The sequence below is a fragment of the Propithecus coquereli genome, unplaced genomic scaffold, assembly GCF_000956105.1.
Source record: "Propithecus coquereli isolate 6110/MARCELLA unplaced genomic scaffold, Pcoq_1.0 Scaffold528, whole genome shotgun sequence".
NCBI classification, from domain to species: domain Eukaryota; kingdom Metazoa; phylum Chordata; class Mammalia; order Primates; family Indriidae; genus Propithecus; species Propithecus coquereli.
The window spans coordinates 452,658-480,025 of NW_012151152.1; the positions used below are offsets into that span (position 1 = coordinate 452,658).

General features: G+C 56.6%; 2 protein-coding genes across 2 annotated transcripts in view; one reads left to right on the top strand and one right to left on the bottom strand.

Annotated features, from left to right (window-relative positions):
• The window catches only part of TMCO4 (transmembrane and coiled-coil domains 4), a 90,101-nt gene extending 78,342 nt beyond the window's left edge, over window positions 1-11,759 (top strand). The window contains exons 12-14 of the mRNA XM_012656926.1: window positions 1,204-1,321; window positions 4,279-4,396; window positions 10,917-11,759. Coding sequence (XP_012512380.1) covers window positions 1,204-1,321; window positions 4,279-4,396; window positions 10,917-11,324 — 644 coding nt within the window. The 3' untranslated portion in view covers window positions 11,325-11,759. The remainder of the gene's footprint in view (window positions 1-1,203; window positions 1,322-4,278; window positions 4,397-10,916) is intronic.
• Window positions 11,760-14,502: 2,743 nt separating this feature from the next.
• On the bottom strand, window positions 14,503-26,035 carry HTR6 (5-hydroxytryptamine (serotonin) receptor 6, G protein-coupled). The gene is made up of 3 exons (XM_012656929.1): window positions 25,297-26,035; window positions 15,173-15,331; window positions 14,503-14,971 (listed from the first exon to the last, which is right to left on the bottom strand). Exons 1-3 carry the CDS (start codon window positions 26,008-26,010, stop codon window positions 14,534-14,536), a joined length of 1,311 nt encoding a protein of 436 aa, XP_012512383.1. The 5' UTR covers window positions 26,011-26,035; the 3' UTR covers window positions 14,503-14,533.
• Window positions 26,036-27,368: the final 1,333 nt, after the last annotated feature.

Consider the following 27,368-nt stretch of genomic DNA (forward strand, 5'->3'; position numbering starts at 1 on the left):
GCAGGTCCCCAGACGTGAGGGGACTCAGGATCCTAAGAAAGAGCCACAGGCAGGGGGCAGGGAGTGGGGGGCCAGGGCGGGGGGCATGCTGACTTCCACTGGGCGGTCACCATGCTGGCGTTTTTCCCACGCCACGACTTAATCCTCATAAAGACCCTATGAGGCCAGTATCTTTGTCTTCTTTTAGGCTCAGAGAAGTTACATGACTTGGCTCAAGTCACGTAGCTCAGAGTGGCTCAGCCGGGATTTGAACCAGGGTCAAAGCCCAGACATTGGCTTTCCTGGTGGACAGAAGTTTATTCACTCACTCCCTGTCTCATTCATTCATTCAGATCTTTACTGAGCATCAACTCTGTACCAGGCACAGCTGTGGGTAAGGCAGCTCCAGCACCTGCCCTCACTGAGCCTCAGCGTTAGGGGAGGAGACAAATGATAAACAATGACAGGCGACAAGAAGAAAATGCAGAGGAAGGGGACAGTGTCTGGGCAAGGGGGTGCGTGTGCATCTCTCGTTTGTCTAGAGCAGTGTGTCCCCAAGCCTGGTCTACATACCCATCCAACTGTGGTTTGCAGTCTGCAGCAAGATAAAAGACATGCTGTGTCTGTTTCTGTCCTTACGGGACAAACAGACTGCACGTGGAGTAGCCCTGGCCTAAAATATTTCTGAACCCTTAGATCAGTGCAGCTGACACTCCCCGCCCCGGGACCCATTCGTCCTGTGTCCTCCTCACCCCCTTCTTCCCGCCGGGCTGCACAGACCCCGGGGACCTGTTGCAGAGGAAGGCGTTGGTGTCTCCCACCTGTGCGACGGTACAGGGCCTGTTAGTCCCTTCTAAAGGAATCCGAGTCCTCGGCTGGTGTGAGCTTCGTGGGTGGTGGGAAGAGACCCGGGTTCCAACTCGGGCTGCGTCACGTGCCAGCCATGTGATCTGGCAAATGCCGTTGGTTTTCCTTACCTCCAGAATGGGCACGATGATGCTTTGAAGGACTAGATCAAGCACACCAGGGGCTTGACCCGGGGCCTGGAGCTCAGTGAGCAGAAGGCCCTTTACTGTGGATGCATTTGCATGTGTGTGTCTGTGTTCACGTGTGCATGCATGTGTACGTGTGCGACACTTGTCTCCTCCACTGCTGTTGGAGAGTCCCTCCCAGGACCCACTGTCGCCAGGGACACTGATGGCCTTTTCTGGGTTCTTTCGCCAGATTGCCAAGGGATCATTGAGGATGTCGTCCTGCTGGGTGCGCCCGTGGAAGGAGAAGCCAAGCACTGGGAGCCCTTCCGGAAGGTGGTGTCCGGGCGGATCATCAATGGCTACTGCAGGTCTGTGCAAACCTCACGCCAGGGGGGAGGTGACAACACTTACCGCGTACCTAGTATGCCTGAGCCCTGGAGGGGGGGATGCCCAACCTCATCATCAATGAAATAAATGCAGTAAGTAAAATCAGTAAGATACTATGTATCACCCATCAGATTATCAAACGTTTGCCACATAAATAACATTTAGTGTTGGTGAAGATTTGGAGAAATGGGCAGCATCATACACTGTTGGTGGCGGCTGAATTTAGTAAATCCTTTCGGAGGATAATTGGCAGTATCTGTCAACATTTTTTTTTTTTTTTTTTTTTGAGACAGAGTCTCACTGTGTTGCCCGGGCTAGAGTGCCGTGGCGTCAGCCTAGCTCACAGCAACCTCAAACTCCTGGGCTCAAGCCATCCTCCTGCCTCGGCCTCCCGAGTAGCTGGGACTACAGGCATGCACCACCATGCCCGGCTAATTTTTTGTATATATTTTTAGTTGTCCAATTAATTTCTTTCTATTTTTAGTAGAGACGGGGTCTCGCTCTTGCTCAGGCTGGTTTCGAACTCCTGAGCTCAAACAATCCGCCCGCCTCGGCCTCCCAGAGAGCTAGGATTACAGGCGTGAGCCACCACGCCCGGCCTGTCAAAATTTTTAATGTGCCTGTTTTCTGACCCCCACGAATTTTGACTTCTAAGATTCTGCAATAGAGGATACTCACACACAGCAATGCAGGATGTACAGAAGAGATCATTGCAGCTTCATTTAGAATGAAAAATTTAAAACAACCAAAAATGGCCCTAAATAGGGAAAATTTAAAGTGAAAAAAAGCAAGTGCAACAGTTTATACTATGATCCCATGTAGAAGGGAAAAAAATTCTGCATATACATTATGTACCTGTGTATGTCTATAAGTGTACAGTGAGAGATAGAAGAACCATGACAAACATAAGAGTGGCCGCTGCTAAGGCGTGAGCAGAGATTGGAAATAGGATATAACAGAGATTTTGATTTGATTTTGTTTTTAAAGTAAGGATAGTTTTGGTGGGGCATAGTGACATGCACCTATAGTCCCAGCTGCTAGTCCCAGAGGCTGAGGCAGGAGGATAGCTTGAGCCCAAGAGTTTGAGTCCAGCCTGGACAATATAGCAAGACCCCATCTCAAAAAAAAGTAAATAAAATAAGCAAAGCTTTTAGAAGAAGAAAACAAAAAAGGATGGACGAAGACTTTGATGTCAGACAATCCTGGGTTAAAGTCTTGGCCCTGCCATTTACCTTTTGGGTGGCTTTGGGCAAACAGCTTCCCTGAATCTCAGTGTCCCTCCCTATAAAATAGGAATAATAGTTCCTCCTGCTCAGGGGCTATGGGAAGATTAAATGACATTATGAAACAAAAGGGCTGGCACTTAGTAGGTGCCCAATAAATGATAGCAGCTATAGTATTTATTGCTGGGCATATTCACATAACAGATGATTTTTTGGTACTTTCTATAAACAGCAAAGGGAACGTATTAAAATTGCATGTGTGCGGCGTAGAAGCAGCAAGATCTTATTAAACCCATCTGTTCTGATGAGCACCTGAGACTAATTGCTTGGTTTTCAGTTATTTTATGAGACCCTGGGCCCTCTTTCTATAGACAGAAAGAAGGAGGAGGACACATACAGACCAAACAGTAACTGCCACTCCTTGGTTAAATCAAGCACCAACCAGGGGTCCAGCTTCTTGGCCTCCAAAGGCCTTGTCGTCACTGTGAACATCCTTAAACACGGGGGTGGGGGGAGTGAGAGGGAAGGGAATTCAGGCCAACATGACCAAACTACACATTTATAAATGTGTAATTCATGTTAATAAAGCTCTGCAAATTCATTCACTCACTTGGGCTTTCCGTGAACCTTCTGGAAGCTAGCTGGGGTGACTGGTGCTGCTCCCTCTTGCACCCTTGAAGAAATGAAGCTCAGAGAGGGGCAAGTGACTCGCCCAGGGGCCCACAGGCGGAGCCAGGTGTGACCTCAGACCTGTCTCACCCCACGGCGAGAGGGTTCGTTTTGAGTCCCCAGGGGGACTCATTGTAGCGCAGGGACAGGAGGCCACCCTGTGGGCCCTGCTCCAGATCCACGTGGGGAGGGTAGAAGGAGCAGGGAGGGGCCCTGCCCACAGGAGGCTCTTGGCTGGCCCGGCTTCACCCCAGTCAAAGTCCAGGGGCTGGAGAGGGAAGGCTACCTGGTGGGCCCCTCAGACCATGTGCTCTGTGGCCAGTGCTCACGGCTCCTGAAGAACGGGCGGCAGAGAGTTGGGTTATTTTCTCCGGATAGTGTGGGGTTGTGTTCGGCTGGGGGGTGGGGCAGGGAGTGGGGTTCACAGCACCCACGAAAGTAGAGGAGTGTTCCCCGGACTGTGACCGGCCTGGGCAACCACCCTCCCCTCCCCCAGGATGGCCGGGGGCAGGGAGGACCTGCGGGCTGGGCTGGGCCTGTCCTCAGAAAGCGGAGCTGGTCCCTCCAGCCACAGATGGGCCACCCAGACCCCAGAGTTCCACCCCTCCCCCCGGGAGGACCCGACTCCCCACCTCCTTTCTTGCTTTCCCAGGGAGCCCTGCGCCGGCCCCTCTCCCAGGCTGGGGGCAGCGCTCCTGAGCGACATGCTGACTTGTGGAGAACTTTATCCCGAGTCTTCACTCATTCACTGAACAGATGTTCCTCTATCGCATGCCAGACCCCGTTCTTGGCACTGGGCACCCAGCAGGGAACAAAACAGCCTTCGTGGCGCTGCCGTGGCACCCGTGCAAAGCCCTGGGCACGTGCCTGGCACCCTGGCTGGGCTCTGAAAGTGTCAGCTGCTGCTGCTTCCACCACCGTACCTCCACGGGGCAGTCAGGGGCCCTGGTATCCAGCGGAAGCTCCAGTCCCACCATGGGCCCGTCCTGTCCTGTCCTGTCCTGTCCTCTGCTGTCCCACGGCTGACGTGGCTCCCTTCTCCGCAGGGGAGACCGGCTGCTGAGCTTCGTGTACCGCACGGCCTCCGTGCAGCTCCACGTCGCCGGCCTGCAGCCCGTGCTGCTGCAGGACAGGAGGGTGGAGAACGTGGACCTGTCCTCGGTGGTGAGTATCGGCCTGTCCCTCCCAGGGCTCTGCGTTTGCCCAGGGTGAGGGGCAGGGCGGAGCTTGGTTACCCCAGCCCAGTGACCCCTGGCCCCAGCCCGGTCCATCCCAGAGAGGGAGCCTAAGACTTCATTGGAGAAGAGGCATCTCCTTCCTACCAGGCACCTTCCTTGGGTGGGGGCCTCGTCCCTGGGCCCTTTGCACACGTCATCTCTAATCCTCACGTGGCCTCTGGGGCAGGCACTAGTATCCCCATTCCAAAGATTAGGAAACTGAGGCTCAAAACCATTCCTATCACACACCTAGCAATTAACAAGACTGGATGGGAACCTCCAGAGCCCACGCTCTTGCCCCCATGTTGCCACCCTGCCCGCAGCCCGCAGGCCTTCCCCAAGGGCTCCCCTACAATCCCCCTCCCAGATCTAGTCAGGACCGTCTGTTTCTCCCAGAAACATGCAAACACACAGGACGCAGGTGTGGGGCTCCAGGCCAGGCCGGGGAAGGATGGAATGCAGAGCCCAGGGCCTTCCTGCCCAGACCGTCCGCATCAGCCTCTGGGGGCACAGCCGACGGGTCTGCATTTGAAACGTGCCCCAGAGGGTTCTTGTGCAAACACTAGGCTGGGCTGCAGGGGCGGGTGGCCAGAGAGAATCCTTGCTGGGAACGGGGTGGGAGGGGACCTGCCATGGCAGCCACACGCGCTCGGCTTGAGTTTCTGGATCACCCTTCAGGCCTGAAGGAACCTGCCACACACCTGTCACAGGGAGTCAATAGCTCCCCGTGTGGACTCTGCCTGGCTCTGCCCTAAGCCTTGCACGGGCATGAGTGTCCTCCCCGTACAGATGAGGACGCCGAGGTTAGTGGGCTACGGGGCTTGCCCAGGGTCACGCCACTGGAGCATGGCAGAGCAGGACTCAAACCAGGTCTGAAGCCGATGGACGTAGCCCCCGCTCAGGGAGATACGAGAAACGGTGGGAGAGGTGCCCCACACCAGGCGGGGGAGGGCAGTCAGCCACAGTGACAGCCACAAGCCGACTTCGGCCAGTGAGAACCCCTGCGACGCGAGGGGCCCGTGAGAACAGGACCTTTGGTTTCCAATTGTTGTTATCAAGTGCCAGGGGCCGCCCAAGCGTAACCCAGTGTCTGCGTAACGGCACTTTGAGTGGCGCCACCCTGCCTGACAGCAGACAGACCAGACCCCTCCCTGGGCATCTGGAACCAGCCCCAGCTTGCACAGCCTCTGAAGGGCTCTGGCTTCTCCCTTGAGCATCAGCAGTTGCCCGCCCTGACTGCCCCCAAACTGCGCCTCGATGGCAGATAAAGCGGGGTGCCTTGACCCACCGCTACGTGCCCCAGCATGGCGCACTCCGGGCAGCATGTTCGTTGAGACTTGGCTGGGCATCGGATAACGTAGGGGAAATTCTCGCACAAAAGACGTAAAACCCCAACTTCACCAGGCACTGCTGCCCCTGAAGTCCATAGACCACATCGCTGCCTGGAGGTCACCTGGGCCTGTCACTCGGCCTGACACCAGGTCACTGGGGCCAATTCATCCCCTTTTGTGTCTTCACCTCCCAAATTCCCAGCACCCTAACACACAAGTCCTCACCCACTCAAGGAACACAACTGAAGCCGCCCTGTGCCTTCCTAACTGGAAGCTTTGGGGACAGGTGTAGGCCCAGGAAAGAGAGGAGTTTCTAGACTCGTCCATTCACGAAACCGATTGTTCCTGGTTAAAGAGTCGTCACAGGACAGACTGTGCCTAGAGCCACAGGAAGCCTTTCGTACGATGTAAACCTCACAACCACCCCACATGGCAGATGTTAAGCATCCCCAAGTCACAGATTGGAAAACCGAGGCTTGAGAGAGTGGACTCGTAGCCAGAGAGTCGTAGATCCGGACTCTGACCCCACGTCCAAAGCCTGTGCCGTCCACTCCCCCGTGGGAATGACGTGAGCTGGGTCGCAGGGACTCGAGTGATGCCTCCTGGTGTCACCGTGTCCAGGATCCCTGTCCTGTTTGAGGGTGGCTGTGCCCTGAATGGGGTGAAGGGGAGCAGTGACTCTGTGCCTCACCACCCCGAGAGTCTCCCTCTCCAGAGGAATCAAAGGTAAAAAGATCAGCTAAAAGTTCCTTTTAAATGAAAGTTCCTTTTGAGGCCACAAAGCCCCCGCAAGATCCAGCTTCTGCCTGCGATGGGATTTGGTGGGAAGAGCACAGTTCTGGCACCAGAGAGGCCTGGTTCAAATCCTGGCTCTGCCGCTGTTGGCTGTGTGACCTTGGGCCAGTTACTTAGCCTCTCTGTGCCTCGGTTTTCTCACCTATGAAATGGTGGAGACTACCTAACTTCCAGGGCAGCACAAGTGAGATGCCTGGTGCACGGGAGGCCCTCATTGAATGCCAGTTCCCTCCTGGCCCGTCGCTGCCACCACCAGCAGTTCTTTTTTCCTTTGGGCCCAGCGGCTCCCCAGACTTCTCTCCTTCCTCAGACTGTCTCGGTGGCAGCTCCCAGCTCCTGCCTCATAAGAGCTCTTTGCCGCATTAGGAGCGCAGCTCAGAGCAGTGCTTTCCCCTTCCGGCAATTAGAGGTAATTAGCACTGCCTCTGCGCTGCCCTCCTGTTTTCCTTGAAAACGCTGGCGCAGAGCTTTCATCACCGCTGTTGGGGGAGAGCTGGTCGCCCTCTGCTCTGAGCAGAGACACGCAGGACCTGTCTTCTCCCTGCTGGACCGACGACATGGCAGGGCCCTTCGGGATCATGCCACGGGGCTGGCCCTGTCGCAGGCAGGGGGCATCTCTGGGGTGAATGAAGCTGCCCTCCTACCCTTCAGTCTCCCTCGTGGGGATGGGGTCGCAGCACGTAGGGCATTCACCACGCCAGGGGCCAACCCATGAGGCTTCTGAGGGGCAGAGACCCACCCCGGGGCAAGACTCTTCATGTCCCAGAGGAAATGCCAGCTGGCTTCCAGAACGTCGCAAAGGGCTTGGCACAAAGTAGACACTCTATGATAACAACAATAGCCAATGTGCTGCGGGCACTGCGTGCTTTACAGATACGTCATTTGATCCTCTTGCCGGTCCCATGAAGGCGTAATAACCCATTGTGCAGATGTGGAAACTGAGGCAGCAGGAGGTACCACAGCATGCGAACGGTAGAGCAGAATGAACCTGGGCTCTTACCCACTGCCTTTGTGCTGCCCGCGTTCATACATCCCCGTGGCCGCTGGTGGTGGCCTCTAACCTATGCCGACAAGCCTGTCACACCTGTGAGCTCACTGAATCCTCACAGCCCGCCCACGTGGTGTAGTATCTTTATTAGCCCGTTTTGCAAATGAGGAAACTGAGGCCCGAGAGGTGAAGGAACCCAAAGGGCCCTGACGGGCTTGGAAGGAGTTGCTGGGGCAGGGAGAGGTGGGTGGCAGCAGCCTCCATTTGAGCGAGTTGAAGTGTCTTATAAGGCAGGAAACAGGAAGTGCTGGGACCCGTCCGTAGCTGTGTGGACCCAGTAGCTGCGGGGCTCCCGCGACGTGCAGGGCTGGCCTTGGGAGCAGAGGGGAGCTGGAGGTGGTCCCCGCTCTCCCTGAGCGCACGGTCTGTCAGAGAACGTAAACGGATGAGCAGGAGGTTACTGACTGCTCTCGAGGGTGTCCGCAGAGGCTGGGGAGCCCCAGGGCGGGTCCCTACCGGCATGGGAAGCCAAGGAAGGCTGCTCCACTCCAGTGACATCCTGTGCGGATCTGGGCAGCGGGCGGGTTTCAATCAAGACAGTCAGGGAGACGGGCAAGGGCTGAAATCTCCACCCAACATCAGCCACAGCAGAACTTTCCGCCGCTGAGAAGAAGCTCTTTCCCAGCGCACCTCACCCTGGCTCCCATCCCTCCGCTCACTGTGAAACCCGAGCTCTGCCGGAGATTGCTCCCCTCAAGTCTTTGTAAAATGACAGCTCAGGGACTAGGGTTGCCTGAGACCTAGACCAATGTGTCACCAAGGAGGACCAGAGTTGTGTGGTCTAGGGCAACTGTGCAGTGGAGTTTCTACGTGGGATCAGCTGCGATCAGTGGCCACAAGGCCTCCTCCCTTCCTTCCTGGCCTGTTTCTAGCCCTGGCTCTAGCCCTTTACATTAAAAAGGTATAGGGAGGCAGTTCTTGTTTGTCCTTAGAGAGGCAGTTACCGTTTGTCCCTGTGGGTCTGAAGCTTCTGCTGACTGGAATTCAGATGCAATGGCTGGAGTTTGAGCAGCTATCTTGGGCTCCCAAATGGGTCAGCCCAGCTACCTCTGTACTCTCCATCCCCACTTCTAAGGAAACTAAGGTAAGGGAACTCATTTATAGAGCACCTGCTATGTACCAGGCACTGTGCTTCATGATTTGTAGGTATTATTCTCACCAACCCATTCAGGTGGGTATCACTAACTCAAATTGGGTGATGTCTCTTTAAAAGTGTTTTGGATCATATGTGAAACATAATAAAAGATAGCATGTACTGAGTTCCTGTGAATTGTCAGGCCCTTGAATATCTCTTTGAACGAGAATTCAAAGTCATGAGTCTTTGATGTGGCGGGGTTAGGGTTAGGGTTAGGGGAAGATACGGTTCAGGAATTGTAAGGACCAGCCCAGAGCCGAGGCCAGAACACCAGTTTCTCGGATTACTAACTAAGGTTCTTTCTAGTGCCCGTGCAGCCACTAAATACGCACCCTGCTGGGGAAGGGGCACTGGCCCACCCTGACCTCCAGCCTGAGCCCAGGGACCTGAAAAGCCACTGAGGTGTGTGGATACACACGTGCGTTACCACTGTTTAAAAGCATCCATAAGGAAAGGAACAAGAGGTAGGCAGATGCTGGTGGTGAGAAAATAACAGAACTGTATAGGGAATTATCTTTTTGTGTTCTTGAAAAATCATTTGAATAACCCAGTGTGATTTGTGATTCAAATGGAAATGCAGACATTACCAGCCAAGTCTTTGTGTGGTTTGCTAAGATTCCCAACAAGAGCGTCCCCAGTGTTTTCCTGTTCTCTTTTTAAAAGAAAGCCTTCCCCCTCCAGCCTTAAAAGAGCGTTCTGTCTTGTGCTTGCCTTTGGCACTGGAGCGGGTCCCCGCCAGTGGCGGGGGGGGGGAGCTAGAGGCTCCCTCTCAGGGGGCAGATCTGCACCAAGCAGCCTCGGCAGGCGGCGTCTCGGGCACCGCCAACAGCTTTGTTCCTCACGCACTGTGTGGCTTTAAGCAAACCAGCATCCCTCTCTGGGCTCTGCTGTCCTCATCTGTAAATGAGAATGGCTTTTAAAGCCCCCCTCCCAACTGACTTTCTATAAAGAGAACAGGCTTTAGCAACAGGCCTGGATTCCTGTCCCAGCTCCGATGTGTTCTAGCTGTATGACCTTGGGCCACGTCACTCTACCTCTCTGTGGCTCAATTTCTTCATCTACAATTAGCAACTGACACCCATCAAAGGAGTAGGTCCAATAAGCTTATTTGCCACAACGTATTAAGGACCTACTATGTGTTGGGCATCGTCCATTATTACAGCCGGGCATCAGGCATTCCAGTCACACCCCAACTTTGCATTCACGACACATCCGGACACAAAAATGGGGATGGAGGAAGGGGATGGGCTCTTCCAAGTTCTCGGCCTTTGTCTTCGTCAAGATCCAGGCCCATATAACAGAGGCTCCGCTAAGTGTCTTAAACACATGAGGGTTGATTCTGTCATATAAAAGAAGCCAGAATTAGCAGTTTAGGGCTGGTATGGCATTCCACTGTCTTCAGGGGCCAAAATTCCCTCTGTCTTGTGGCTTGCTCTGCCCTCCTTAGTGGGCCAACTCATAGCCCAAGACGGCTGCTCAAGCTCTGGCCATCCCGTCTGAATTCCAGCCTGCAGGAAAGAGGAGATGCAGGGAGAAGAGCACTCCTCCTCTTAAAGAGAATTCCAAGGAGCACCACCTCACACTAACTGCTTCATCTCGTTGGCCAAAACTAGTCACAATGCCACCCCTAGCTGCAAGGGAGGCGGAGAGTGTGCCCAGCTACACAGTGCAGTTCTTATGACTAAGGGAGAAGGGGCAGAGTGGACTGTAGCCAGTAGCTTGCAGTCCGTGCCATAGCTTTATTTCCGGGGAAGTCCTCACAGCCACCCCCTGGTGTAGCCACTCTTGTTGTCCCAGTTTACAGCTGAGGCAACCGAGAGCCAGAGGGACGGTGGGTGGCAGAGTCCTCGCACAGCAACCAGAGCTGCGGCCCAGAATGAGAACTTCCTCCCCAACTTTCCATCTGTCAGGAGGTTCCTTCCTGCCCCCAGAGGACCCACAGTTTTTAGGGAAACTTCCTCCATCTTTATTGAATAAACTCCAGAACAGCTTTGAACCTAGAGCCTTTCCAGCCCCCTCTGGATGTGAGACACTAAGAGCTGGAGTCACGGGTTTGGTGACCGGTTGGCTGAGGGCGAGGTGAGACCCAGGAGCTTTGCTAGGTCCCTGGGAGAGCCCAGCCCTCCCCCCGTGGCCCTCACTCACTGTCCTCCTGCAGGTCAGCGGCCACTTGGACTACGCCAAGCAGATGGACGCCGTCCTGAAGGCTGTGGGCATCCGCACCAAGCCGGGCTGGGACGAGAAGGGGCTCCTGCTGGCCCCGGGCAGCCTGCCCCAGGAGGAGCCTCGCCAGGCGGCCGCCGCCTCCGCATCAGGCAAGACCACCCACCAGGCTGGGCAAACCCAGGGTCCCACACCTGGAGACACCTCCAAAGTGGCCATGGCCACTGACCCCAGCCAAGCCCAGGTGCCAACAGGGCCAGACCAGTCTGAGGAGGCCTCCCTTCCCGCTGCTACCGACTCCACCGAGAGCGCCTGTATCTGCAGCCACGGCGTGGACCCCAACCCGCTGGGCTGCCCTGACTGTGCACACAAGACCCAGGGCCCCTACCCGGGGCTGGACTGACCCCAGCGGGGACCTGAGCCGTCTTCCCAGATTGCTATGTCCAGCTCACTCTTACACGCGGGGTCCTCACGGGACTGTGAAGGTGCAGATGAATTTCCACAAGTGTCTTTGCTAAGTTGAAGGAATTGGAACTGAAAGGAAAAGGAAATGGAAGGAAGGGGACTTTGGGGACGAAACACTCCCTCCCTGAGGAAGCCAGGCCAGACACCTGCGGAGTCAGCCGAGCACAGTTTAGAGCCCCAGGACCCCACACCAGCTGTGGGTCTGGCTGTTCGTCGGAAGGTCCAGAGGGCTCTCTGGAGCCTGGGGCTCCCATACCACCCCTCCCCTGGCCTCGGCAAAGCTGCGTGTCCTCCTGCCTTCCATCCGCACTCCAGGCTGCCCCAGCCCACAGGCACCACCACCTGGCACCAACGGAGCAGGCACAGGGGCAAACGGGGCAGCTTATTCCTTCTGCTCTTAGGAGAGCCGAACAGATCTGCCCCATACAGCGATGCAGGCTGTGCACTGCACAACTGCAGGGGCATCGCTCCTGTAGATACGTGTGAGCGGCGCCCCCCAAAGTTGTGCAACACGCATACATGCTGAATCAGCATTCCGTGTGGCTGGGAACTGGGCCTTCTGACGAGAATGAATTATACGGGGAAGGGATTTCCTGTAGCAGGAACAGAGGTGGTTAACAAATACATAACAACAATGGCTACCGCTGCTTGAGTATTTACCACATAGCCAGTGCTCTGTTGACCTTCACAACCACCCTGTGAAGTAGGTATTATTATAATCTGCATTTAATACTCGAGGAAACTGAGGCTCAGAGAGATCAGGTGACCTGCTGAAGGTCAGACAGCTGGTCAGCGATGGGGCCAAGTCTCACACCGCAGTTAGTTGCGGCTGGGCGCCATTGCTCACGCCTGTAATCCCAGCACTCTGGGAGGCCGAGGCAGGAGGATCATTTGAGGTCAGGAGTTCAAGGCCAGCTTGAGTAAGGGCGAGACCCCATCTCTACTAAAAATAGAAAAATTAGCCGGGTATGGTGGTGCACGCCTGTAGTTCCAGCTACTTGGGAGGCTGAGGCAGGAGGATTGCTTGAGCCCAGGAGTTTGAGGTTGCTGTGAGCTAGGCTGACGCCATGGCACTCTAGCCTGGGAGACAGAGCAAGACTCTGTCTCAAAAAAAAAAAAAAAAAAAGTTAGTTGGACTCTGGAGCCCGAGCTTTTATCCACTGTATCTGCATCCATAGAAACCTCCCTCTGTTCCCCACACTGTCCCTGAATGACAGGGCTAGAGATAATGCTCCCCCACTGTGCAGATGGGGAAGTCAAGGCCGAGATGGGCTCTGGGGGAGGGGGGAGGTGGGAGGAGGGCAGGAGGAATCAGAGTCATAGAATATAGGAGCTGGATCACCTCTCCGGTGTATGTGTATTTGTTCATTCAGCAAAGATTTATACAACTCCCTCTGCTGTTAATCCAAACTGCTCACGGCACACATGGAAAACTGAGGTTCTGAAAGGGGAAATGATTTCGCTGGGGTCCCAAAGCATGTTAGCGGCAGAGTGTGGACCAGAACCCAGGACACCTACACCCAGGTCTCTTCCAACTACACCAGCTGCTTCTCAGACCCAGAGTGGCCCCTCGATCGAATCCAGTCCACACCACGGCCACAGCCTTCAGCTAGTGTTTATTGAGAGTCCCCTCGGGTGGTCTTGGGGGACAGGGCAAGCCCCAGCAAGCACCATGGCCCCTCTGCAGCTAGCGGCCAGGGCCGGAGTTGAGTCTAGTCAGCACCAAGGAGAGCGCCAGCTGCGGGTGGAGGACCCCCTGGGAGTTTGGGTTGATGGAACTTGGGGGACCGAAAGCTTTAAAAAAAAACTTCACTGAGGGGTGGGGACTAAAAAAAAAAAAGAAACTAAAAAAAAAAAACCCTCAGGCTAGAAAGGGACCTATGGCAGGTAAATTTTAGGAACCAAAAGTTCCCCCATCCCCGGCCCCCCCAAAACAAGGCCCTTGTGCCAGAGTACATCCACCTGCCTGGTGGCCCCACCACCAGGGACAGCTCCTCTTCAGCTCTGCTGACCCAAGTGGCTGCCATTCCCACTTCTCTCACCCCAGGGAAGGCCAGGAGGTGGGCAAGGGGCTGGGTTTATCCCGGCTGTTCCCTTCTAGGTCCAAGGAAGCCCAGGGTAGAGGAAAACCCATCCCTGAGGTTGAACAAGAAACTGCCATCTGCCCCCAAGAGAGACAGCGCAGCAGCTTGGGGGCTGGGAAGGTCCCTGAGTGCCGGGGCCCCACCCAGCGTCCAGAACAAGGAGCTGGGGAACCAGAGTCAGGCTGTGGGAATCTGGGTTGGGGCTGAAGAGGAAGAAAGTGGAAAAGGAGCAGTGGGAACAAACAGCCCTTCCTGGCCCATGGCCAGAGGCCAGGGCTGGATGGCCAGGGGTCGGAGCAGCAGAGCTTGCTGACCGTCTACTGCACACGTCTGATCCTCAAGACAGTCCTGTGAGGGAGGCGCCGTGAGCCCACGTTACACACGGGGCAGCTGAGGTTGAGTACCCTGTGCCAGCGGAGTGGAGCCGCAGGTGTGTGCCTGGCTCCCTGGCTCACGTGCTCTTCTGTGCTGCCACACGCGTCCCGAGGGGCTGGCACATCCGAGAACCGTCCAGCACGTCACTCTCGGGGTTAAAGACCATCCACACCAGCGCATCTCCACGGTAACGTGCGCACGATTGACCTGGAGATCTCGCTAACGTGCAGTTCTGAGGCAGCAGGTGTGGGGTGGGGCAGAGATGGGCATTTTTAACAAACTCCCAGGAGGTGGCGATGATGACGATGGTCCGTTGACTACACTTGGGGTGGCGAGGGTGCGGCGAGCACTGACCACGTCTGCAGATGGAGGCGTTCCCTCCCGTCGGCCTGATAGAACGGGCAAAGAACACGATTGCTTTCATCCCAACCTGAACCAAGAGGTCCTTCTCTCGAACTTTGAGTCCTCCAAGCCGTCCTCTTTACACACACGTTACATTCAACACCGGAGCGTCCTACAGAAAGCCGAATCGGAGTCCGCTGTCTTCCCTCCAGGTAAGGGGCCGGCCCCGTGTACTGCGCGGAGCTCAGAGGAGACCCGCAGCCTCCCGCTCTTAGCCAAGGGCTGGCCCCCTCTGGGACTTAGTTCCATCTAGTGCAGCTCCCCGCTAGCCAGCTCCAAGCCCGGGTTAGTTCGTGGGGGAGCCACGTGGATGCAGCCGCAGCTCGGGCTCTGCGGGATCGATGCTGAGGAAGTTGACTGCAGCAGCGGCCCTGGTAGGCGGCGGGGGGTCCCGGGTGGCCTCCCCAGGAAGCAGCAGCTGGGTCGTGAGCTGCAGGCCTGAGGAGCCACCCGAGCCCGAGTCCGAGTCCGGCGGCAGGGGCAGGGGCAGCACGTGCTGCAGGCTCAGGCCGGGCCGGGGGCCGCTGTGAGAGGTCCGAAAGGAGGGGGAGGCAAGGCTGGCCCGGCGCTCCCGGGGACAGTGGGGACACGGCAGGAACCTGCCCAGCGCCCGCTTGAAGTCCCGCATGAACAGCGGGTAGATGATGGGGTTCATGGTGCTGTTACAGTAACCCAGCCAGGTGAGGACGTCGAAGAGGCCTGGGGAGACGCAGTCGCACACGGCCTGAGGGGATGGGACGGGTCACGCCTGGCCCCGGGGTGGGGACACAGACCCCCCACCCCCCACCCAGCTGGGACAAAGCAGATGCACACAAAGGCATGCACCACGCGAGGCAGCCACCCTCCCCACTCCCCAAGCCTGGCCTGGGGCTCAGGGCCTCCCCAGCGAGGCCTGGACTCCCCTGCCCCCCCGCTGTGGCATTACCTGGGCTATGTTGGCCACAAAGAAGGGCAGCCAGGTCACAAAGAACATGCCCAGAAGGATGCCCAGCGTCAGGCTGGCCTTCAAGGCCTTCCTGCTGTGCTTGGCGGCCAGACGCCTGCTGTCAGCCGACTCCACCCCTGGGCGGGGCGTCCTGGGCACCTGCAGAAAGGAAGGCCACGTGAGGCAGCTGAGACAGAGCCCCGGTCTGACTCTGGTCCTAGCCGCAGACTGAGCCTCAGTCCTAATTCTACCCTGAGCCCTAGTACAGCAATGAACTGAGCCCTGATCCTTGACCGAGCCCCAGCTGGAGTCCTAGACTGAGGCCCGACATCGGCGATAAACTAAGTCCTGACCGTGGTCCCAGGCTGAACCCTGACACCCACCATAAAGCCCGACGTAGCCAAGGTCTCCCGCGGAGCCTCAGCCATGGACCTGGACTGAGCCCTGATCCTGACCCAGAATTTCACGAGGAGCTCTAGGAAGTGCAATGAGACACAGCAACACTACCCCAAACTCAAATCGGATGGTCTGGAAGAACCACCATCCCTGGAAAGACAACACGCGACACGGGCCAACACGCATCACAACGAGCCCCAGCACCTGCCAGAGCCTTTGCAATCAGCTGCAGCGGAACAGTACTTGAGAAAAAGAGGACCCGCTGCTGTCCAAGGCTCGGCAATTTTTCTGTATACGAATTCTCTTCGTGTTCGGGAGTGACGGTCTTGCCCGTGTGATTACTCTCGTGTTCCACAAGATAGCAGCGCTTTTTTGAGGACACATGCACAACAAGGCAAATGCTTGCAATTAAGTCTTTTATAGATTACAAGGGATGTTAGCGACCTTGATATTTTACAACTCCGTTACACTGTGGACTGGCAGGCTTCTCCGTGCTCAGGAGTGGACGGAAGAGGAGGAGAGGGGAGGAGGGACAGAGGAGAAAGAAGCTGCCCGCCAGGAGCCACTGACAGGAGGACGTGGGCGTGGGAGGTTAGATTTTGACTTTGCAAACTGGCAACCAGCAGCCCCGAAACACAAAAAGCCTCTCTGAACTGGGTGATCCCTCAGCGCTGTAATTCTCTTCACTTTCTGCACCTCATGAGCCCTTTGAAACTCTGCAAAAAACCTCTCCCCAGAAAATGAAAGGCTTATATATTTTTATACACATACACACAAGAAAAGAAATGTTCCACACTTCCAGAAGGTTCACAGACTGCCTTGAAGTCTGCAGGTTCCCACCATGAAACCCCAGGCGTCCACAAAGGCTGGGATGTGAAGTCCTCCTCTAAATCATGCGTTGCAATCAATTTGGATTTTCATGTATCAGACTTACACGGAGCGAGACCCACCCATATGTACAACGTAAGTAAATACCAGCGTGCAATGGTGTGCACGATTCACCATGAGCTATGCAAAGGGTGTGCGCACCGCCCAGGCGCACACCTGGGTTTTGACAGCCAGATAGGCCCAGCACTTCCTATAGCGAGAGACGGCCCGGCTAAGCTCTTGAGGCAGCCAGAGGTGGGCTGGGTATTGGGAGATGAGAAGGTCAGAGGAGGCAGGAAGGGAACCAGATTCCCAGGCAATCTTCCACAGATGGAAAGTGGGTGGAGGAGGCAAAGCCAAGATGTGCCAGCCGGGGCAGCACAAAGCCAACAGCCCCACCCGCTTTCATGCACATGCGCTCTCCTTCCATCCCGTGCTCCTTCCTCTGGGCCTCTTCCGGGTACCCAAGTTGGTGTCTTGTCCATGGTGCTGAAACCCCAGCTACACACCATCTTTCCATGGGAGTGGGGGTTCTAATTCTGGAATGGTAGAGAGGGTGGAGCACACCCCTCAATGTGCTTATCTAGGTGAAATCTGGTTACACAAATACTAACGACAAATTTGCAAAAGAGCAGCCTAAGAGAGGCCTTTGATCTCTCTCCTTTGTCCTGGTGGGGCAGCATTGCAGAGGCAAAAGCTGGGCTTTTAAGACAGGTGAGCTGGCTTCAAATCATGTCTCTACCACTTGCTCTGTGATCTTGAGAGAGCCTCTGTTTCCACATCTGTAAAATGGGGAAAATGAAACTCAGCTTACAAAGTGAGGCTAATAAATGCATGCACAGTGCCAAACACAGAGTAGGTGCCACATACATGTAGTCCTGAGGCTGGTTCCATGATACGTGTGTGAGGTTGGGGTGATTTTTACCACTCGAGGTCCCTGTCCTTCTGCCAGCAGCTCTGGCCTCCCTAAAGCAGCACAGACGCCAGGACAGATGCTCTGACTCACGACGCTGCAGCTCAGGCTCTGTGACCGAAGGGTGCTCCGCCACCTCCGCCCCACCACACACAAGTCTGCTCCCAAGTCTGGCCCAAGTCAGCAAGGGCGAAAAAGAGCATCCGCTTTTCTCTCTCCTCTTCTAGTTTTTGTCTCCTCCCAAGTGGACTCTATATGGTTTCTGTGGCCCCACCATGGTCGGCCTGGAGGAGGAGCCTCCGGCTTCCCCAAAAGAATCATCCCAAGACCTGCCACACCTTCAAATTGCTGCCATCAATGGGGACAGACATTATGGAGGAAGGTGACACTGTCTCCAAGAGGTCCCACTTATCCAGGTGCCCCTCTGCCCCCTGGTGACCTGGGGAGGGGAGAGGGCAGGAGGCAGCCCTGGTCTTGTTAGAGCTCTAGGGCAAGGAGGAATTTGAGGCACTCAGAGGGTGTCTCGGGGCAACCATCTGGAAGGAAGCTCCAGGGAAGGGAGTGAAGATGAAATGAGATCTCCTCTCTGGTCTCCGTGGGAACAACCGAGATCTTTCTTTCTCCTCTTCTTCCCAAAGAGTTGACCAGAGAACACAGCCAAGAGGGATAGAGAAGGAAACTGAGGCTCAGAGAGGACAGAGGACCTTCCCAAGGTCACAACTGTACTAGTGCAAGGCCACATAAACCAGAGTGACTTCAAATCAGCATTATTGTCCCCAATTTCTTGAGCACTCGCTGCACATCAGCATTTGATATGCCTCAAGTTATCCGCTCTCTCTCTCAGAGATAGCCATGATTATCCCCATTTTGCAGATGGGACAGCTGAGGCTCAGAGAGGCAAAAGGACCCGCCAAGAGTCCCACAGCTGGTGAGAATTGAGTCAGGGACCCATTTCTGGCCCCAGAAACTGCGCTCTTCCCACTTCACCATGCCACCTCCACACTCGGGGATGGCATCCATGGGCCACAGACAGGGTAGGGTTAGGAAGCCCCACTACTGTCACCAAGAGCTCCCATGGAGCAGAAACTAGGAGAAACCACCATCCACACCTGGGATCCGGCTGACACCAGCATCACCCTTCTGGCTTCTCTCTGCCTTGAAACCGTCTCACAGCCCCGCGTGGCCACGTTCTGTTTGCGTGTGCCTTCTATACGTCCGCGGCATGCGGCACTGTCAGAGGGCAGCTACCTGGAGGACAATCCGGAAGTTGCCTTCCAGCCAGCAATCCTACTTACAGGTCCTTATGTTCAAAACATACCTGCTCACTCGTCTGTACACCTGACATAGACAATAACGTGTCCCACAGAACTATGCATGATGGGAAAAAATTGGAAGCAGCCTTAACGTCCAGCAAGAGTGCTTACATAAACCACGGCACATTCCCACTCCAGGATGCCACCCAGATGTTTTAAAAGAATGAATCGGCCAGGTGCAATCCCCACACTTTGGGAGGCCAAGGTAGGAGGATCACTTGAGGCCAGGAGTTTGAGACCAGCCTGGGCAACATAGCACAACCCTGTCTCTACAGAAAAATTTAAAAGTTAACTGGGCATGGTGGCACTACCCTGTAATCCTAGCTACTTGGGAGGCTGAGGCAAGAGTATTGCTTGAGCCCAGGAGTTCAAGGTTGCAATGATCTATGATGATGCCACTGCACTCCAGCCTGGGCAACAGAATGAGACCTTGTCTCAAAAAAAAAAAAAAAAGGCAGAAAAAAAATGGAAGGATATTTCCTAAATTGATGAGTGTCCCTGGGAGTAGAAAGTGATTAGATGGAATTCGGAGAGGGTATCTTTTACTTCATCTCTACTGTTGAATTTGTATTTTAAAGTGTACTTATATATTCCCTTCTGTAATTTAAAATTTTTACCATCATCTAATCATAGTGTGAGGACCACAAGACAGACTTGAGCCGCACTGCCTGGTTTCAAATCCTGGCTCCGTTACTAACTAGCTGAGTGACCTTAGGCAAGTCACTTCACCTCTCTGTGTCTCAGCCTTCACTTTTGCAAAACGGCAAAATTATAATGGCATCTACTTCATAGGATTGTAGCGAGGATTAAATAACGTAACGCACAGGAAGTTAGAACAGTGCCTGGCACACATAAGTGTTAGCTGTCGTCTTTGTTGTTCACTGTTACTAGTGTTCGGCTCAGCTATTTGATCATTGTGGTGCTGCTGCTGCTGGCAGCAGTGGTGACTTTTTTCCCTAGAAAGGCTCAAAGGCGTGAGCTCCCAGAAGCATATATTTTCCTACCAGCCAGAAAGGAGGGGAACGAACATATATTGAGCACCTTATGTGTGCCGGGTACTTTATGTATATTATCTCATTGGCTCTTCAAACAGCCTCATGAGACAAACATCGTTCCCCCCGGGGCACAGAGAGGTGAGATGCCTTGTCCAAGGTCATCCACCTTCCCTGCGAGGTAGGGCTCAAGCCCTGAGCAGCCAGACACCCAAGCTCCTGCCACAGCCGCAGCCCGGGCTCACAGGCCACCTGGCTCCAAGCGGCAGCCAAGCCCGCCGCGCTCAGCGGTGCCACTCTGCCAGCCTCTCCCAGCTCAGCCCCCTCCTCCCCCTCGCAGATATTTCTGTGATCACAGCCTCCTCCTCTGAGGAGGAAGGACAGAGATGGAAGGGAAGATGGATCACTGAGACAGAATAATGCTTAGTAGAGCGAGGGAGGGTGAAAAGAGGAGGAGGAGAAATTGATGGGGGAGGGGAAAACAGGCACACGGAAGGCAGAGAAGGGAACAGGGGAGGAAGACGAGGAACAGAGAAGGAGGGCAGAGGTCATGGGCCACAGAGACCCAGAAATACCAGCACAGAGAGGAAGAGGCTGGACTACTCCTGCTGCGCCCCGACACTGCCCCAGCACCCTGAGCCCTCCGGAATCCCCCAGGGCTGAAGGCCACTCCAATCCACCCCTCAACACACACACACACACACACACACGCACACGCACACGCACATGCCCCTGGCAGCATCTCATTCTGTCACCACCGCCCCCACGCCCCTCCATCCCCAGCCCACACTCCCTGCCTTAGCACTAAGTAGGATCCTTTCTTCCAGCCCCTGGGACAGTAGGAAAACCTGGTGAAACCACTAAGCCAGCCAATGATTTTTTAAAAGCCCATTTAGGCCAGGCACGGTGGCTCACGCTTGTGATCCCAGCACTTTGGGAGGCTGTAGGCAGGAGGATCACTTGAGGCCAGGAGTTCAAGACCACCCTGGGCAACATAGCAAGATCCCATTTCTACAAAAAATGTTTAAATTAGATAGCTGTGGTGGCACACACCTGTAGTCCCAGCTGCTTGGGAGGCTGAGGTGGGAAGATTCTTGAGGCCAGGAGTTCAAGGCTGCAGTGAGCTATGATTGCACCACTGCACTCCAGCCTGGGCAAGAGAGTGAGACTCTATCTCAAAAAATAAAAAAAAAGGGAAAAAAGCCCATTTACATACATAATCTATATGGGAGGGATGAAATGCTCAAAGCTACCAGCTCCCACGCTCTAGACCCCAGAGAAACTGGGGCTTTGGGAACCTATGCCCAGCTCCCTCCCCTCTGCAGGGAAGCTGCAGGCTGCATTGGAGACAGCACCAAGGGGTGAGTGAGACTGAGCACAGGAGGAAAGGGGGCTGATGCACCCCAAGTCTTATTCATTCTCAGCAGTGCCTTTAGGTCCAGGCATTGAGGGAGCCTGCACCTCCAGGCTAGAAGCTGCTGGTCTCTGAGACAGGCCAGCTGGGGTGGGAAGAAAGCAGTGGTGACCCAGGAGGTCAGAGCGGAGGCGGCATCCCAGAAGCCAGTTCCCAGAATGCAGGCCGATCTCCTGGCCATGAGCAAAACAGACCTGCAGAAGGCTCGCCTAGGAGCCAAGTGATTTGGAAGCGAGGACGGCAGCCAGGAGCTGACACTTCACATACAAACCAGAACAAATATTCCAGAAAGTGGGGGATTCGAATAGACACATCCCTGGCTAGAGAAGCCCACAGGTCATTCTGCCTCAGAGGTGAGGTGCTGGCCCATGAGGGCTGCGACCAGCCTTCGGTTTTAGAGCTCAGTGTGACTTCTCTGCTTTAGCCTTCAAGCGTATACTCAGGGAATGTTCGCTGGGTGAGGGACCCTCTTATAAGCTCCATAATCCTCATCATGGTAGCGTTTCATGATCAGTGTCTGTCTCCCCAGCCAGAACAGAGCCCGGGCGGGCGGGTGTCGCAGTCCCGTCAACACGTACACTGCCTGGGACAGCTCCGCACGAAGTAGGTGCTCGGTGCATGTTACCAAGCAGATGAACCCACGTGATAAAAAGCTTAGGTTGTCACATGCAAGAACTGATTCTCAAAGGAGTGTGAGAAAGGCAGCCACGTGAACAGGGATAGACTCCCAGGCTCCCTGAGGCACTGCGTTCTTTCATCGCTTCCATAAATACACACTGGTCACCATGATGTGCTGGGATCATGGCAGTAAAACAAAAAGACAGGTTCCCACCCTCACCGAGCTTACACTCTAGTAGAGCAAAGTGACAAATAAAGGGGTAAGTACGTAATATGCCAGGGGGTGGTAAGTGCTGCTGAGAAATAACTCAGGAAGGGAGGGCTGGACAGGACCTGGGGATGGGGTGGCAGTTGCTTCTGTGATCCAAGGATTGGGGAAGGTGACTGAATAGAGACTGGAAGGAAGTGGTGGAAGTCGGGAGTGGGTGGGGGGAGAACCATGTGGGGAAGTGAGGAAAGGGCATGCCAGGCAGCGGGAACAGCAAGTGCAAAGATCCTGAGGCAGGAATGTGCTTGGTGGTGTGTTTGAGGAACGGCAAGGAGGCCAGCTGGCTGAAAGGGAAAGAGCAGGGGGGTGGTGGGAGGAGATGAAGCCCAATAAGGAGCAGAGGGCCAGGTGACAGGAGGCCACGCGGCAGAGGAATGACACCGCAGCACTTGCACTTCTAAGGGACCACTCTAGCTGTTGTAGGGGGTTGAAAGGGAGCAAGGGTGACATGAGGAAGTCAGTCAGGAGAGTCCTGCAGTAACCCAGGCAGCAGCCGGAGGGCCTCGGCTCTGGTGGGGGGCAGCAGTGGAGAGGTGAGAAGTGGCCCAGCCTGGACGTGTTTTCGCGGCAGCCATGAGAGGACTGGACGCGGAGTGTGAAACAAAGAGAGGCGTCCAGACTGCCTCCACGGTCCCTGGCCTGAACAACTGATCACCTCGCTCCGGGACAGCGAGTGACCTGATATAAGGAAGACGATGGGGGGATTAGGTCTGGGGCCCGGAAAATCCGGAGCTCTGTTGCGAGCACGTAAGCAGCCCAGGCAGGAAGTCATCAGCGTGCAGGTGGCGTTTTCAGTCATGAGACAAGATGAGATCACTAAGGGAGTGAATGCAGGAAAAGGGCGAAGAGGCCGGGGAATGAGGCCCAGGGAATGCCACAGCTGGGGTGGATCAGGAGGACCCGACACAGAAGTAAAGGGACACAATGTGGTGTCCCCAAGCACAGCGTTTCAAGAGCATCCCTGCCCACAGGCAGCGCACCGGCTCAGATGGAGGCTGTGGCACCAGCCAGATCAGACCTTGAACCTCATTCACCAGCTGCGTGACCCTGGGCAAGCCACCTCCCCTCTCTCTGAACCTCAGTTTCCCCATCTGTCAAACAGAGATGACAGTAGTACTGGTCTCATTGGGTGACTGGGAGATTAATAAGCTTAGCTCGGTGGCACCTGGCACATAGTGAGTGCTCCAAGACTGCGGGGCTGCACCTGATGGCCCCGGGGAGACCCCCGCCCGGGTTCTGAGGCCACAGTCTCAAGCTCAATCCTGGTACCAGCTGACTAGCTTAATGGAAAGAAAACCTCTGTCACCAGAGCCATTGGAACCTGGAATCCTGATCTCTCCTGCCCGGACCTCACCCAGACCAGGCCACGTCTCACATCCCCAGCGATGAGAGCAGAGCTTCCCAAAGTGAGGGAATGGCGGTGATCTCGGGTGGTAAGCGGATGCCCCATAAAATAAGTGAATCACAGAGAACATTAGCCCTTGCCACTGCTCTTCCAACTCTTCCAGGTACGTCGAGAGAAAGACCCATGTTGGTGCTACCATGGCTTTGACACCCTCTAACACTCAACAAAGAGGAAGCAGGCTTCAGGCTCAGGCGCTTCAAGGGCACCGAGCTGGACTTCAGAGTTGCTGCTGGGTGTCTTCGACGTTGAAGTTGTGTTTGTGATCACCTTCTGTCTGCGGCAAGGGATACTGATTTTCCATTTCTGGAAGATATACAAAGTTTTCTTTCTAAACAAATTCATGGAAGTAAAAAGATAAGGGAGATGATTTAAAGAAAATGCTAAGTACACATGAATTAAGTGGCTTGAGATGGAGGTGGGGAGAGGTAGCAAGGTAGATGTTCTGGAAGCCTGAAGTTTGGGAAACGAGGACCCAGGAGAGAGTGTGGACAGCCCAGGGCAGCCATCCCACACCTGAAGAAGCAAGTCAGGGTCACAGCCACCTGCCGAGACTCAAGAATGTTCTCCAGGGAGCACAGATGGGGAGAAGGAGCAGGGCTCCCCACAGGACGCCCTGGCCACGCAGGGCTCTGCCCTCTTAGCAGGGGCAGCTCTGGGCCTCACTGATGGGGTGAGGAGAATGTTGGCCTTTCACCCCTCAGCCAAGTCCCCATCCACCCAATGACCCCCAAAGGCACCCCCCATCCTCCTGGAGCTTCTTTCACCAAGCGAGCCCAATTGGGACTTTACACAGGGCCTGTGACCTAAGTCCCTGGGACTTGGGCCTGGTCAGTCTACACTCCCACCCCACAGGGTGGACCGCAGAACTCAAGCACAGTGTGGTGTGGGGGCAAGAGCAGCCACTCCACTTACAGACATCGCAAGGCCTTGAGCTAAGAGCACCTACCCCATTCACAAGCACCTAAATAGGCGCACTCACTGTGCAGTGGGAAGCAAAACCGACCTAGATATGCGCGGCCCTCACAGAGCTCACATCCAAGTCAGGGAGGCAGAACAAGCAAGTCGGCAAATGAACCAGGGGACCCGCTAGGGAACCGGCGTGGGGGAGGGCGGCTGGGTCTGCAGACAGGGAGGCCGGGGGTGGGCCCTGGAAAGAGGTGAGCTAACAGTCAGGCACAAGCAGCTGCAGGAAGAGCATTCCAGGCAGGGGGCACAGCAAGTACAGCCCCTGGCACAGAGGGAAGCTCACTGCCTCCCAGGAACTGTCAGAAGGGCCACGAGGCTGGTGCAGAGTAAGAGAGGGCGGGGAGGTGACGCTGGAGCAGTTGGCAGGGACAGATCCTGAAGCCAGAGTCTGAGACGGGTTTGCTCTTTACCTTGAGTGCAATGAGGAGCCACTGAAGGGTTTGAGCAGAAGTTGCTTTTTGGCTCCAGTGCAGAAAATGCACAGCAGTGGCTGGAGCGGGAGCGGGGGCCAGTAGAAATCCGCCAAAGGCTCCCAGGCAAGAAGTGTCAGTGGCTTGGATTAGAGAGGTGGCCGTGGAGACGGCACCAGTTTAGGAAGCAGTGCGATCGGGCCTTGCTAATGAATGGGTTGAGCAAGAGGGCAAAGAATTATTCCCAAGTTTCTGGTGTGGGATGCCATGATGGTGTCATTGCCATGATGGGGAAGACCAGGGGAGGAGCAGAGGGAGAGAGATGGGCCACCCTAAATTCCTCGTTGCACATGTTACTGGGAGAAGCCTGCCCCACAGCCTGGTGGAGCTGTCCTGTGGACAGTCAGGCATTGAGTGGCGCTCAGCAGAAAGGTGGGAGCTAGGAAAGGCCGAGAAGAGGTCACCAGCAAGTCCGTGCTGAGTGGTGATGCCCCAGGGCGCCCAGTGGCTGCTCATTCCTCTCCACCCCACAAGCCCGGGTCTCCCTGCGCACCCCGGGTACCTGCAGCGTCTCCAAGGCCTGGCTGGCCATGCCGGTGGTGATGGAGGCCACCTGCACGGCCTGCTTGCGGGCGGCCAGCAGGATCCTGCAGTAGGTGAAGCAGATGGCACCCGAGGGCAGAAAGAAGGTGAGGCCCGACGCCACGAGGACGAAGGGCAGGCTGGCCAGCAGGCGGCACTGGCCCGGGTCAGGCGGCCGCGCGTGGCCCAGCTCGTGCCAGCCCAGGAGCAGGGGCAGGAAGGAGGCGAGCGCAGCCAGGCTCCAGGCGCCCAGGACAAGCGCCAGGGCGCGCGGCGGCGTCATGCGCAGCTTGTAGCGCAGCGGCGACAGGATGAGCAGGTAGCGGTCCAGGCTGATGAGGCAGAGGTTGAGGATGGAGGCGCTGCAGCACATCACGTCGAAGGCGGTCCAGAGCAGGCAGAGGCCGCGCGCCAGCACCCAGCGCCCGTACAGCACGTTCAGCATGGCCGGCGGCATCACCACCAGCCCCACCATCAGGTCCGACGTGAAGAGCGACACCAGGAAGAAGTTGGACGTGTTGCGCAGCGCCGGCTGCGTGCAGATGAGTGCGATGAGCAGCGAGTTGGCCGCCGCCGTCAGCGCGATGACCACGCACAGCCCGGCCGCCACCCAGCCGCTGCCCGCCGCGGCCGACGGCAGCCCCGACCCCCAGGCCAGGGTGCTGTTGTTGGAGGGCGCCAGCTCTGGGACCATGGGGACCGGGGATGGAGGGCGGCGGTGTGATGTTGTGGCCTGGAGGAGCCGAGGCTGGGTGGGCACCGTCGGTGACAACAGACCGCGTCCCTCCCCCCTCCCCCGCGGGGACAGGTGGGAAGATGGAGGCCGGGGCGCTAGGTCCAGGCCAGCGACCAGAGGAGGACGGAGAGGAGCCACACGGGCGCCCTCGGGGTGGGACAGGGACACCTGGAGCAAACGGGTGGGAAGTTTAGGGAGGGGCACCTAATGAGCCGAGTCCCCTAAAGACAGCGGAAGAAAGTTGGGAGGAGGTCGTGGGGGGCGCCCTCGGGTGGAAGCAGAGCCCCCTGGAGGGGCGGGAGGTAAGATGGGGGCGAGGACGGTGGGAGCCCGGGGAGGTGGGAGCCGGGGCCAAACGGGCGCTCTCCCGCCGGGCCGGCTCCCCGCGGCGGTGGGCGTGCGGGGGCGCTAGGTCGGGAGCCGCAGTGCTTGGGGTCGCAGGGTGGGGGCCTAGGGGCCGAGCGGAGCCCGGGCGGGGAAGGCAGGTCGCAGCCGGTAGAGGCTCCCCGGGATCGGGCGCACCCGGCCCCTGCGGCGCGCGGGAGGACGCGGCCGGCCAGGCCCGGCGGGGAGAGGAGGGCAGCGGTCGCGCCCCCTCCCCACCCTGCCACCGGGTCGCTGGCCCGCCTCCGCCCGCGCTCGGTACCTGGGGCGCTGCCGCTGCTCTGCCGCTCGCGACTGCGGCGAGCGCCGCGGGGCTGGGAGGGGAAGAGGCGGCTGCGAGCCGGGGGAGCGGCGGGCCGGGGGCTCCCGAGCCGGGGAGGTGCCGCGAGGGGCCCGCGCGCACGGAGGAGCGGGCGGATGGGGCCAGAAGCGCGCGGTCCCCGCGCCGCGGAGCGTGCGCCCCGCCCCGTGGTGGGCGGGGAAAGCCAAGCCCGGGCCCCGCAGGCGGGCGGGGGCCGGGCACCCCGGGCCTGGGGACCAGCGATCCGAGGGCCCCAGCTGCGCCGGGCAGCCTCCCGGGCTATGGCAGCTCCCACGCCCCCGCATATTCTTCCGCAACCCACGCGCGGCGGCGGCGCAGGCAGAATTTAGAGAAGGGGGCTGTGACCTCCTTTTGTCTGGGGACTGCTCCCGAATGGGATCGGCCCACTCGCAGCGAGGTCACTGCACTTCCGGGGAAACCCAGGAGTTAGGAAATGGGCAAATCACTTGACATCCCTCTGGCCTCAGTTGCTGTGTCTATTAAATGGGTTAATAATAATTCAGGGCACTCTTCACCGTTAGTTTGAGCAGCGGGCTGTCCTTCCCCGGGTCTTGCCAGGAGAAACCATCCCGTTCCCCAAAGGGAACAGGCACTAATGATGAAGTCCTTG

Bases quoted from the DNA above. Each gene is read 5' to 3' on its own strand.
- HTR6 (XM_012656929.1), bottom strand. From the start codon at position 26,010: ATGGTCCCAGAGCTGGCGCCCTCCAACAACAGCACCCTGGCCTGGGGG. The intron at 15,332-25,296 runs GTACCCGGGGTG...TCCTTTCTGCAG, and splicing joins AGGCCTTGGAGACGCTGCAG to GTGCCCAGGACGCCCCGCCC. The intron at 14,972-15,172 runs GTAATGCCACAG...CCATCCCCTCAG, and splicing joins TTGTGGCCAACATAGCCCAG to GCCGTGTGCGACTGCGTCTC.